General features: G+C 37.7%; 1 protein-coding gene and 1 pseudogene across 1 annotated transcript; one reads left to right on the forward strand and one right to left on the reverse strand.

Annotated features, from left to right (window-relative positions):
* Nucleotides 1-228: 228 nt before the first annotated feature.
* LOC126782213 (WD repeat-containing protein PCN) lies at nt 229-5,445 on the forward strand. The gene is made up of 11 exons (XM_050507422.1): nt 229-532; nt 653-796; nt 961-1,237; nt 1,350-1,413; nt 1,504-1,617; nt 1,747-1,909; nt 2,526-2,676; nt 2,791-3,413; nt 3,922-4,103; nt 4,214-4,474; nt 4,915-5,445. The coding sequence occupies exons 1-11, from the start codon at nt 371-373 to the stop codon at nt 5,219-5,221; spliced, it is 2,448 nt and encodes an 815-aa protein (XP_050363379.1). The 5' UTR covers nt 229-370; the 3' UTR covers nt 5,222-5,445.
* Nucleotides 5,446-7,301: 1,856 nt separating this feature from the next.
* On the reverse strand, nt 7,302-8,691 carry LOC126784500 (protein SOB FIVE-LIKE 5-like; annotated as a pseudogene).
* Nucleotides 8,692-13,089: the final 4,398 nt, after the last annotated feature.

Raw genomic sequence — 13,089 nt, forward strand, 5'->3', positions numbered from 1 at the left:
AAAAGGGAAACAAAACGTGTTTATAAAGTCACCGGGTCGGAAATTCTAAAAGTGGTGGGCCGGTGCATTGCACAGTGGATCACTCACCAATGGGCTTTGCCAAGGCCACGAACAAAACCCGGTCCCCGGTTCACAAGAATCCCCCCCCCGGTTCAAACAATAGGTCATGACGTCATGTATTATGAGCAGCCGCGCTTAAACCCTCAAAACCTAATACACTCGTCGACATCGCTTTCCTTTTCCTCAATGCTCTCACACAACCACCACTCTTCCTTCTCTCAGAATCTGAGAATCTTCACTCGCACCAAACCCTAATCCTTCATCTCCCCCAAGTCTCTACTCTCTCATCCCACAGTAGAGACCAGAGACCATGCTCGAAGTCTACAGAAACAGCTCCGTCGACTGGAAGCCGTCGCCCGTCGTCGCCCTAGCCACCAGCGTCGACGACGCGCAGGTCGCCGCCGCCCGCGCCGACGGCTCCGTCGAGATTTGGCTCGTCTCCCCCGGCGCCGTCGGATGGCACTGCCAGCTGGTACTGTGTGCAATTTCACTTACTATTTCCAATGATACTACTGTTAACTAGGTTTTGAATCGATTCACGGTTTCAAGTTTTGATCAATTGGATTAACTGAGTGTTCTTTTGTATGTTTAGACGATTCATGGAGACGCTAACACTAGTGTTTCGTCGCTCATTTGGTGCCGAGCCGGCTCGAAAGGTTTGCCGTGTGGTAGGTTGTTCTCTTCCAGCCTCGACGGCTCGGTTTCGCATTGGGATCTTTTCAATTTGAAGCAGACGGTAAGCTACTCCACATTTCCCGACTGTAAGAAGTTCTTTAGTAAAATCGAGCTAAAATGATCAGCACTGATATAGCTGTATAGGTTAACATTGGCAGTTGATTGTTGTAGTTGTGGTTTGCGATGAATTATTAGACTTGGTAACTAAAGTTTGGTTTGATGCAGACTATTTTGGAATCTGTTGGGGTCTCAATCTTTAATATGGCCGTGGCACCTTTTGTTAATGATACAGAGACTGTGAACGATAACGGGGACGATCCAGAAAGTAGTGATAGTGATACCAGTGACAGCGAGGATGATTCCGACTCAGATGATGACAATGCACCAGCAGTTCTAGTGAACCCTCGTGTGGCGTTAGCTGGTGATGATGGTTTTCTACAAATTTACAGTATTAATGACGCGGATGAGTTTGTATACACTAAATCGATGCCTAGGGTCAGTGGTAAGATATCTGCTCTTTGTTGTCACTTGGAGTTATGTTTTATTTTCTTGATATATTCTTTTTTCTTACGATGTTAGTTTCTGTTTAGAGCTCATGGTCTTGTATTTTTCAGGACGTGTTTTGAGTGTGGCGTGGAGTCCCGATGCAAAGTTTATATATGCAGGGAGTAGTGATGGGTAAGTACGAAACTGTAGATTGGCTGCACTTGTTATGAGCTGAGACTAATGCCAATTTACTATGCCTCTAATCTCCATCTCCTTTCACAGCATGATAAGGATCTGGGATGCCAGAGGAGGCATTGAAAAACATAGGATTACAGTTGGACTAGGAGGTTTGGGTAGCGGATCTGAACTCTGTGTGTGGGCTTTATTTTCTCTGAGGTAAACATCTGGCGGGTTCTTTATAATTTCCTGCTGTCTTCGAGACTGATTTTTCAGTTCTGTCTGTGTCAATTGGGGTTTAGCCACCGAAATACTCTTTCTAAAAATTGAGTTATTGGTTTACACCAGGTGCGGGACCCTAGTAAGTGCAGACAGTACTGGAAGTGTTCAGTTTTGGGACAGTCAGCATGGAACTCTACTGCAAGTGCATTCATATCACAAGGGGGATGTGAAAGCTCTCGCAGCGGCTCCCAGCCATAATCGGGTGTTCTCTGCTGGTTCTGATGGTCAGGTATAAGATTGTTCATAGTAAGATGAAAAACATTTATCCCATGCCACTGTTCTTGGAAAGTGAAAATTTGCTAGTCGCTAAAAAAATGTGAGGAAATAATTAATGAGATCAGTTGTCCTCAATAGTTCATGGAAGGAAAGATACGTTTTTACAGTATTTAAAATCTTTTCCTTATGTGAACTCTGTTCTTACCTTACTTTTCGCAGCAATTCATATACAAGTTTGATCTTATTGTGTCTAATGGTTAGCCAGATAGCTGAAACTGGTTCCTTTTGTCTTTCATGACCTCCTTTATCTCGTTTTATTGTTTTGTAATGAATTAGTACTTGGTGCTGGTTAAACATTTAAAATTAGTAAATAACAAACATTTGTACTTGTTTTATTGTAACATCTTGAACTATTATATGAAAGTGGATGAACATTAGAGACTTGAAACATGTAGACACAATGAGCCAAGTTTCAGTTGTCTCGATTGAATTTCATGGTGATGTACAAGTGTATGTTATGTTTTAGTCCAATCCCACTTGTTTTCATTTGAGTTTACCATTAAATTGTTACTTATCCAACTTTTTTGGGCCGCCTCGTATAACTCCATTGGCCACTATTTTCTTGGCAGGTTATTCTTTATAAGCTCTCTAATGAGACGGTGGAATCTATTGTTGGGTCTGCTCCTACTGTAATGAAGAAATGGATCTATGTTGGCTATACCAGAGCTCATACACATGATGTTAGGGCTTTAGCAGTGGCTGTACCAATTAGCAGAGAAGGTATGCCCATATCTTGCATTGTTGTTTTGGGTTTGCCCAACTGTAGGCATGTTTTTCCGCTATACCTTTATAGCTGTTTTCTAGTTCTTGATGGAGTTATTCTGTAATTAACAGACCCCCTACCGGATCAAGGTAGAAAAAGAGCCCGCCGTAAGGAAAAGCCTGTTGATTTTAGTTATCTTAAATGGGCACATTTGGGTGTTCCTATGCTTATCTCTGCTGGTGATGACACAAAGCTCTTTACCTACCCTGTTAAGGAGTTCACACAGTTCTCTCCGCATGATATATGCCCCGCGCCTCAGAGAGTATCCATTCAATTGGCACCTAATACAGAATTTAGTCAGACATCATTGCTTCTTGTTCAAGGTTCTGATTCATTGGATATCTTGCATGTACGAGTAAAACCAGGAGCCTTTTTTGATATGGGTCGCTGTCCTACTGGGGGTCTAGCCTCAACGAATGGCCTGTTTCAAATTAAGTCACCTCGAAAGATCACTTGCAGCACCATATCTAACTCAGGGGTGTTTTTTGCTTATTCGGACCATGCAAAAATTAGTCTGTTTGAGTTGAAGAAGTGTATCCGATCGGGAAAAAAAGAAGTGAAGTGTAAAGTTGGCGAAAGTGAATTGACTCTTAATAAAAGAGAATTTCCTCGAAAACTACCATTTGCACATTCAATGGTTTTTACTTTTGATTCTTCTCGCTTGATGATAGCAGGGCATGATAGAAAAATATATGTAAGCTGCCTTCTTTCTTTGCTGCTCTATGTCGCCTTTGTTTTACTTTATACTTTCTCCCTAAATTTTTTGCCAAGTGAGTTGCCAATAACTTTTATCACATAAATCTATCTTTATGGTCACTAAAAACTCTTGATATGATTTGAATTTTTTGTGGTTATTGTTTTCTGTACTAGAGTATGGGAACATTATGTGAATTTTTTGCAACTCATTTTGGAGGTAGCATCGGTATTGTTTGCATCGTTTTCAATGTTGGTACTTGTTTCTGTATGCGCTACATAGAAATTGTGTACACACATGCCTCTTTCTCTACCAAGAAAGAGTTTATACCATCATTTCCTAAATTCAAAGATAAAACCAATCTGAATAGCTTGATGAAGTAGTCTCTCGTCATCACTTAGATTATCAAGACATGATTGAATGTTGTGATTAGTTGGAGACAGTGAAACTTCCCTTGTATAAACTGAATATATAATGTGGATGTCTTAACATAATTTTTGTACTGCAGGTTGTGGATGTACAGAGCTCACAGCTAGTGCATACCTTTTCCCCATGCCGTGATTTGCATGATCAAGAATTACCACCTACTGAGCCTCCCATAACTAAAATGTTTACGAGTTCTGATGGGCAGTGGTTGGCTGCCGTTAACTGCTTTGGAGATGTGTATGTATTTAATCTGGAGATACAGAGGTATGAAACTGTACCTGATTCTTTAATTATCTTGCACTGGCATCTGTACTATGTTATGATGTATCTACTGAGACTAAAAGCAATTGTTTTGTTTCTGATCATGCAAACAGGCAGCATTGGTTCATTTCAAGACTGGATAATGCCTCTGTGACAGCTGGAGGATTTTCTCCAAGAAACAATAATGTACTGATAATCACAACATCTTCAAATCAGGTGTATGCATTGGATGTCGAGGAGAGAAAATTGGGAGACTGGTCAAGGCAGCATACATATGTTCTCCCAAAGAGATTCCAAGAATTTCCAGGCGAAGTTATTGGGCTCTCTTTCCCACCTTCCCCAAGTCCAACTTCTGTTATTGTCTATAGTGCCAGGTACTTCCCTGACCATAATTTGGGATTATGTTATATAGCTTAGAGGACTTGAAGTAATTGGGAAATATAGCCACCATATCCAATTGTATAGTCATATGCAATGCAAGCTGAGTCTTATAGACGTGGATCAGCTGGGGCCTCTAGCTTTTACATTTGATGAGTATTGCAATAAGTTATTGTAGGAGTGGTCTATCATGCTGTTATAGCATGGATGCCTTGGTAAAGGTACTAGACCATGGAAGCTGAGGCAAATGCCTCTGTTGGGTATGGGAGGTCTTCTGCCTTACTGTTGCCAAATCCAATACAAGGATATTTTGCTGTGTAGAAGTTAGGTTATGATGGTAAAGCCCTTTGTAGCTCGTGTTACATGCTGTTGATTAATGGGTTTTTGCTTTATTTATAATTTTATGATATTAATATTAGGTTCATTTATATTATAGGGCCATGTGCTTGATTGACTTTGGGATGCCTGTTGATCGAGACGATGAAAGTGACATGGTAAATGGTCAGGAACCAGCATTGATGAATTTGCAAAGTAACGGAAAACTAAAACGCAAGTGGACAGACAGTCAAACTAAGAGTAAACTCTTTGGTAGGAAGAATTTCGAATTTATTCCGTTTGGAGATCCAGTTTTATTTATAGGACATCTTTCCAAAAGTTCCGTGTTGAAAATATACAAACCATGGATGGAAGTGGTTAGGAATTTCGACTCTGCACCTGTAGACAAACATACTTTTGGGACATAAGTATATGTCCATTAGATTTAGCCTTGGAGGGGATCAGATGTGGCAGTCAATTCCTTATGTTGCCATGTTTTTTTTCTCTTTGGTCACTGAAGGGCTGAAGTATGTTGTATTCTTCAAAAATTTTGTTAACACCTTAAAGTAGTTTTTGTCTTCTATTTTTTCTAAAATCTACTTATATTTCTGTATGTTCTGTGCTTCAATTGAATCCTCGCGGTAGTATGATATTCATTTTCTCATTAGGCATAATTGACAATTTGCTATCCTAGGAATCATCTTAGTGTCAATTTGCTCCTAGTTTTTATTTCTGCCAATTTGCTACCCTAGCTTTACATAACTTGTCAATTTGCTACCTTAAGTATTAAATTTGTCAATTTGTTAACTCTAAGCAAAATTTACTATAGACTTTTCAATATTGACCAATTTGTTTATTTGGATTTTCATATTAAGTCACTTATTAGGGAGAATTAAAAAATTGATATGACAAAATGATAGAAAATTAGTTAATTTTAGAAATATAGGGTAGCAAATTGGCAAAATTAATACTTTGGGTAACAAATTGACTAACTATGGAAACATATAGTAGCAAATTGGCAGAAATAAAAGGGAGGGTAGTAAATTGACACTAATGTGAATCCTAGGGTAGCAGATCGGCTATTAAGTCTTTTCATTAATCAATGAACGGGAAAAGCATTTTGCTACGCCATACAAATAAAACTAGAGAAAGTATGGACCATGAGCCTGTTTCTATTTTCTAACTGAACCCCAAGTCCCATCTCTTTCAATTGCTCAACATTCTCCTTTTGGAGTAACTGGTCAATAATAGTGCACAATAATAGTGCAAAACTGGTGGCTTGTGGTTTAAATCGTTTTCTGGCATATGAAGCTTCGTAGCTTATGACTTGTAAAACATAATGTACCTGAGAATCTAACATGTAGTCTTTAGTATTTGTGTGGAATCTATGAAGAGGACCTATCTAGGAAAACTGTACCTTTCTAACACGCACTATGTTCTGCAATTGTCTGCCGTGCATTATGAGACGTCTATGAATCTTATGAGAGTTTATGAATAATTGCAATAGAGATCTGTATTTGATGAACAAGTGGTGCTGCAGGAGTCCCTTTCCAAGATATGATATGTTAAATTTGACGATGGTGGATTGGCGACCTATCAATGAAATGATTTTGAAGGGTAGTGTCCAAAAACGAAAATTAATAATTGAGACACCGATATTATTCACGAACGATAGGCTTATTAGTGTGTTGCTATCAAAGGGTGGTGGGGGGATTTTTAGTTGAAAATGAAGCTTACCTTTTGGTTCCTTCCTCTCCCAGAAGAAATCTTGTCATTTTTTTCAAGCCTTGGCTAGATTGATTGCCTTTCATTCCCAAAATTTTTCCAACCTAAAGTAGTTGTAAGCAACGCTGGCAAGCTCAAGTAGAATAAAGCCGCCCATTCATTGCTCTCTTGGTTTTCACTTTGGCCTCGGAATGCTTAATCATTCCATACCTTTTGGTTGTGTTATCTGCTCATCAATTCCAAATGCAGAGACTCTCTGCCCTTCAAAGAACCACAATACAACTCTTGATGTGTATATTAGCTCCAGTAGCGCTGCTACTCAAATCTATGGGCAGAACAAGCTCGCAAAACCAGCTTTGACAGAAAACTTGCGTAGGTAGAGCGGCGTGACTGGAGCTTATATTATATACACATAAAACGCCTTCCGTGCCTTAGTGTGCGCCTTTTGCGTCTCAGCGCCTAGACAACTAAGGGTAAGGCCTTTTAGCTTACGTCTTGAGGCTCACCTTAGGCGCGCTTTTTAAAACTATGCTTATATACAATACAATGAATACATTAGAGTAAGGAGAAGCCAATATTTTGTACCGAGTTGTTTCAATTTCAAGCAATGTGTTTGGTTATCCCATTTTTAGGGGTATCTGCAGCTGAAGTTAGATTGCTGCTTGGTATAATAAGGGCATGTAGCAGAATACAAGGGATGGTAATCAGTGGCTTATTGACCCCTGTAGGACGGACCTAGAAAGAAGTCCCACAAACTACTGTTTGTTGATGACAAAATGAAATCAAGGATTGAAGCTTTATTAATATTTTTTGTTCTCTCAGGTTGTTTCCCACTGCGTTGACACTTGACAAGCAAAAATAAAAAATAAAGAGACTAAGAATTGTGAAAGAAAGAAAAAGAAAAAGTGAGGAACAAGATCTATTTGAGATCTAACTGTTGCCTTTTATCTTTTACATTGTTCCCCCCTACATCTCTATCTTCACAAAATCACAACTGCAACAACAGATGGAACAGTTCCATTCATTCCCATCATAGTCATAGATGATCATCACTCCCAGCTTCCTCCCTAAAAATCACCTGTGCCAAACAAATCATGACCCTTTAATTTTGTAACACAGGAAGGGGTTGAACCTGTATGTTAACAACTTGAATATGAAAAATAAAAAAGGATGACTGAATTTTACCAGGTTTTTGTGAAGCTAGAGAGGAGTTCAAGTAACCAAAGTGCTGCAGCAAAGCAGAGCTTCCCTGTAAGAACTCAGATTGTCACTATATTTGTGTTAATGACTTGATACTTAATGGAAGTGAATGACGCTAAAGAGTGAACTAAACTAACCTTCATATGTGTTGCAGAGAAACCCTCAGAGTAATCCAGTACATTCTGCATTGAAGGTTCATCCTTGGAAATAGTACTCATCTTCTGTAGAGAAACAAAAAAAAACAACAATAAGCATTATGTTAATCATTGGCCAGTTAGAAATATGCTCACCAATCTTTATAATTATTAATGCATGTTGTATGAGATTTGATTTTTGCCTTGGAATGGTAATTGAAGACTCTGGAGCTAGCAGTGTCATCAAGATGGTGTTGTTGTTCTTTGCCTCTACAATCTTTGCTCTTCTTCTTCTTGCTTTTCTTGCCTAATCTGGTAGCTGGAGAATTAACCGAAAACGAACACCCATCTTCATATGATTCTTGGTAATATGGAGGCCCAGAAGAAGCATCAGACACCATAGATAGATCCTCCTCCCCTTGTTCCCCTTCGAATTCTGATTTATGTAGGAACAAATCATCACTTCTCTGAATCCCATGGCTCCCAGAAACATAGGACTGATCTAGGTAATGTGTCCAGCCAGATTCACACCCACTATTGTACTGTGATTGTGATATGTTCATCTCCACACAACTCTCCTAACTACACAGTATAGAAAAGGTTGGTGTTTATTTAGGTTCAGAAGACGAACATTGATGATGGAAGTGAAAGAGGGTGACAGTAATATTATTCTGCAATTGCAATTAGCTACTCTGCTCTATCCCTCTATGTATGTTGTTGCTCTCTATATAATACAAGTTAAGAGGGATGAAAGAAAAAACCAAACAAATCACATTCAAATCCTAGACTACATTTGTCCTTTGCTCTATATCTTTTTGGCATAGTTGTTTCTATCTCTTTGTGGATGAATCAAAATTGCCAGTTGGCGTTTGAATGTGAGGGGAGAGAGAGAGAAGGCAACAGTTCATCATAGTGGTGATAATAAGGGACGAGTGTTATTTTCTTCAAGTGCTTCTTTTTCCCTTAGGAAACATTACAATAACAATGTGTTTGAATACTGTAATTTAAGTTTCTGTTGTGAAATTTTAATTAAAATTTGTAAGTGCACGAATCAATCGTAGTATAGCTTATGCAAGTATAAGGTCGTTCCAACTAGGGATTGATAATCAACTTAATTATTGATCAAATAAACACAAATAGTGAGCAAATAACTAAATACAAATCGGAGAAAGAGTTTTGGAAAGAGTTTGTAAAATAACGACGGACAAAACTAGGGCTTCTAGCTTCACCGTCACAATCATATTCAGGTTCCTAGTCTTCTAATTACTAACTATCAAACTGGTATCAAAGAATCCGTCATATAAGCCTTACAGTGGAGTACTTATACACATAAGTTCTCCAAAGTATGAATATTACCTATGGCGGAACATAGTACTCAAATTACTCTCAGAAGTATGACGTATACTCTAAGGATCGATAAAGTTCAATGAGAACAAAAGGACTCACACAAACCAAATAAAACATAACGTCTATTTTACCAATTTGTGGTCTTTAATCACAAGAAGCATTTAAGATTCAGTATGGGCTTCTATCTACTCTTGCATCAGATAGCTTAAACCAAAACCAAAGCAACAATTCTCATAGAAATTAAAGACTTAACATCACTCTAATAATCAAGTAATCATTCAACTAAAAACATCAAATAATCATGCTAAGGGTCCATTATGGTCTTAACAAAAATACTAGCTAAGAAAACATAGGAAAAATATAAAAGAATAGAAGGGAAAGATGTATGGATAGATAGACAGTCTCTGCTCCCTTAGGCATCTACATTGTGTTATGGAGACCTCCCTTCATATGAAATTCGTGCTCCCTTATATAGGCAAGATTCCTGGTCATCTTTAACTTCAAGTTTCCTTCTAAGACTTGGATTTAGACTCATTTCTTGATATGAAATGAGAAAACCTTAAATTATCGCTTGTAGAAGTAAGAATAAGCTCATCATTGAGTCCACATCTGAATCGACTTCCTTGAAGCATTAGAATTTGATGATCTTGTGCCACATAACTTGAAAAATCCATGAATGTTAGCAAATCCGAGCAGAATTTCTGTTGTGACATTTCTTCACTTAAATGATCATAACTTTATCTTAAAGTATCAAAATTGAGATCCTTAAAGTCTTACATAAAGTAGACTTCTGTATCTTTCTAATGGTATAATTCGATCTGGAACTCTCTTAGTCGCTCGGTAAAATTGGACCTTATGCACTAGCAAATTCTGAAATTTGAAATTAAATTGTCTTTTAATTTTTGCTAGCTCATTTTAGCTTCTTTTCTCTTTTACACAAACCTACAAAAACACTAAAATAACATAAAAGAACCAAAAACAACCTGAACTAAACATAAATATCAAGGATATTGTGCATAGAAATACATGATTATATGAGCACATCAGTTTCCATAGAAATTAAAAAATCATGAGAATTAGAATTCAATAGATTTGAATTCTATTAATTGAGAATTTCATTGTTTAGATTACATAATGTATAACTTTTAAAATAACAAAAATTAAGATTATTTAGAAGGATATTCCACATGAACTACAATTTTCACAGAATTTTGATCCGTATAGAAAACTTGAGGAAATGAATCCTGAAATACCAACTTTTATTTAAATTCTAGGGAATTTAAGGCTATCCAAAGTTCCACAAACACACTGTAATAGATGGTGATATTTTGGGATATGCAAAGCCTGGTCTTGTCTCAAGTCTACCTTTACCCTAAAGCTTCTCCGTCCTAATTAAGTTTAGGGCTTTAGGCCAAGTATATGAGGTTGAATAACTAAGAGTGTTCATGAGTTTAATATATGTTAGAGGGTCTTTACTATTCTTGTTGGGTTGTTATGAACTCTATTTTGATGTTGGTGATTCCAAATTTCCAAGCTTGTAATACCAGACAAGATAAGTAAACTGGACTTTATCTGTCACTGAATGGCTTTAGTTAAAAGTGCAGTTAGCTAAGAGAAGAAACTCCCTCATTTCTTTGACAATTTAGTATAGGAAATGAGATTGAAACTTGACATTTCCTGGTGTTTATAAAGGTACTTCAAATAGTCAATAAAACATATATTATTAATTCTTTTGGAGACTAGGTCTTCAAAGACTCTTAGACTAAGTAAGACACTGGTGTGCTTGGCAATAATTCTCCAGGATATATAGAATTATCTCACCAATAGAAAAGGCCAGACTAGTTAAATCAGAGATGAAAAAATGGAAAAATATACAATGATCAATAACACAGGAGAATAAGTACAAAATAGCATAGTACCAATTTGACTTTATATGCTGAAAATGCTTGGTGCCCAAAACCCTTTTTTCATTAAACCACAGAAATCTGCTAGAATACCTCCAATGTATACTATGTTGGGTCCATGCAGATAATGTTCAACTGCTTCTGTATATTTGTACCAGGTGTAAAGGAAATTTAAAATAATAAATAAAATTTTCAGAACAAAACAGAAAACGATATGTCATCCACGTACTTCTTCCATTTCCTCTCTGGCATCAACTTTTGGTTAGATCATCATTTCATGAACGTCTGTCTGGTGTGATTCTGCATGCTGTAAATTTTGGCTTCTTTTATAAGGATATTTCACCTGAAAAATGTGACTTCTCAAAACCAAGTTCTTGGAATTGTTAATCTCTGCTTCAATGCCAGTTTAATTACGAGGTTAAAATTAGGGTCTGAGGAAATCTGGGAAATTATTTGAAGAGAGAGACCCCTCCACAATGTGGCATGAACTCAATGATTATGGATTGTGACTCTTTAGAAGGATCACGGGAGCTGATGTGTGTATCTTTGTCTAACTTGATGAGCACATGCTTCTTTTTATTGCTTGTGGACCTTACCTAGTTTATATCCTCCACAATTTAATGTCCAATAACTGTATATATTATTTTGGAGATCAGGCTTTGCTGTATGGCTTGTAATCTCTTCCTCAAATACTTCAGTTTTACTTCATCAGTGTAATGCAGCGACCTTAGCAAGAGCCATTAACCAGTATTGACAAGTTAAGAATGTTTCACTCTCAGAGCGATATGTATTATGTATTGCTTTTTCATCTAAGACAATTCATCGAGCGTCTTGTTATCTCTTATAAGTGAAGTGTGGCTGGACATGGTCAAACAAGTGAATGAATTACATAAAGTGGTCCGAAGCTATGATGCACAAGTACAGGTACATGACACGGGATACATATACGACATGATACGAGATACGTGTTTTTCTAAAATATAGTGTTTTTGATATGTTTTATAAAATAATTTTTAATATATATATACAATAATTTTCAGTTTTGGTTTTTAATCTTTAGGCATAGAAACCCATGATCCAAGCCTTTTCCTCTCTCATTTTTTTTCTTCTCCTTCTTTTCTTTTTTCTTCTCTTCTTCTTCTTCCTTCTGCTTCTCTTCTCTCATCCCGACGCAGCAACACATTTGCAGTCTTTGACCGGCTGCGCCGCCGCCGTCCGGCCAAGTCAGGGCATGCCACCACCGCCATTCTATCTCTCTCGACGAGCTCTACACAACCCAGTCCTTACATGTCGGATTCGAGCCACGTTCCGACGAGATCGAATCAAGACAACAATGCCGGCGAGCTTCTTGGCGTGTTCCTGGAGCTCCGGTGATCCAATCTCTTTCCCTTTGGTAATTTCGGTAACCTCTATTCCATTTCTGAATTAAACTCACTACGAATCCTTGAAAATTAATCCACAATACGTATCCAAAACGTACTCTGACAATATCCGCAGAGTTGACTATTCACTACATAGTTTGGGTACGTATTTTCAGCCAGAAATACATGTATGTAGCGTATCAGGCCCGTACCCATATCTGATACGGGTACGATACATACATTCCTCTTTTATAACGTATACGTGCATCATAGGTCCGAAGTAGGTTTGGTTATTGGGATCAACAACAAGATTGATAGTCTAAGCTAGAGCATTTACTTCCAAAGTCGAAACTTGCATGGCTTATACTATGTCTCAAGTCCCCATCACCACAGTGAGTCTCCAATATCACTTTGGTAACCAAAAGTTAAAAATCACCCATCTCTTGGGTGTTTTAGCCTTAATGGGTGCCTCACTGATCAAGCATTTGAGCTCAGTTTGCTGATTATAAATAAGATCTTCTATTTGCTGTTTTACTCAGAATGAAAACTACTTGGAACTATATGATGAAAACTTGTCACATCCCACATATTAAGGGCACATGGGATCACACCACCACTACTACTA

The sequence above is a fragment of the Argentina anserina genome, chromosome 2 (assembly GCF_933775445.1).
Source record: "Argentina anserina chromosome 2, drPotAnse1.1, whole genome shotgun sequence".
Classification (NCBI taxonomy): Eukaryota; Viridiplantae; Streptophyta; class Magnoliopsida; order Rosales; family Rosaceae; genus Argentina; species Argentina anserina.

What these genes read in the sequence shown, in the direction of transcription:
- LOC126782213 (XM_050507422.1), top strand. Translation starts at nt 371, where the DNA reads ATGCTCGAAGTCTACAGAAACAGCTCCGTCGACTGGAAGCCGTCGCCC. An exon ending in TTTTCAATTTGAAGCAGACG is followed by an intron (nt 797 to 960) that starts GTAAGCTACTCC and finishes GGTTTGATGCAG; the next exon opens with ACTATTTTGGAATCTGTTGG. An exon ending in GTTATTGTCTATAGTGCCAG is followed by an intron (nt 4,475 to 4,914) that starts GTACTTCCCTGA and finishes TTTATATTATAG; the next exon opens with GGCCATGTGCTTGATTGACT.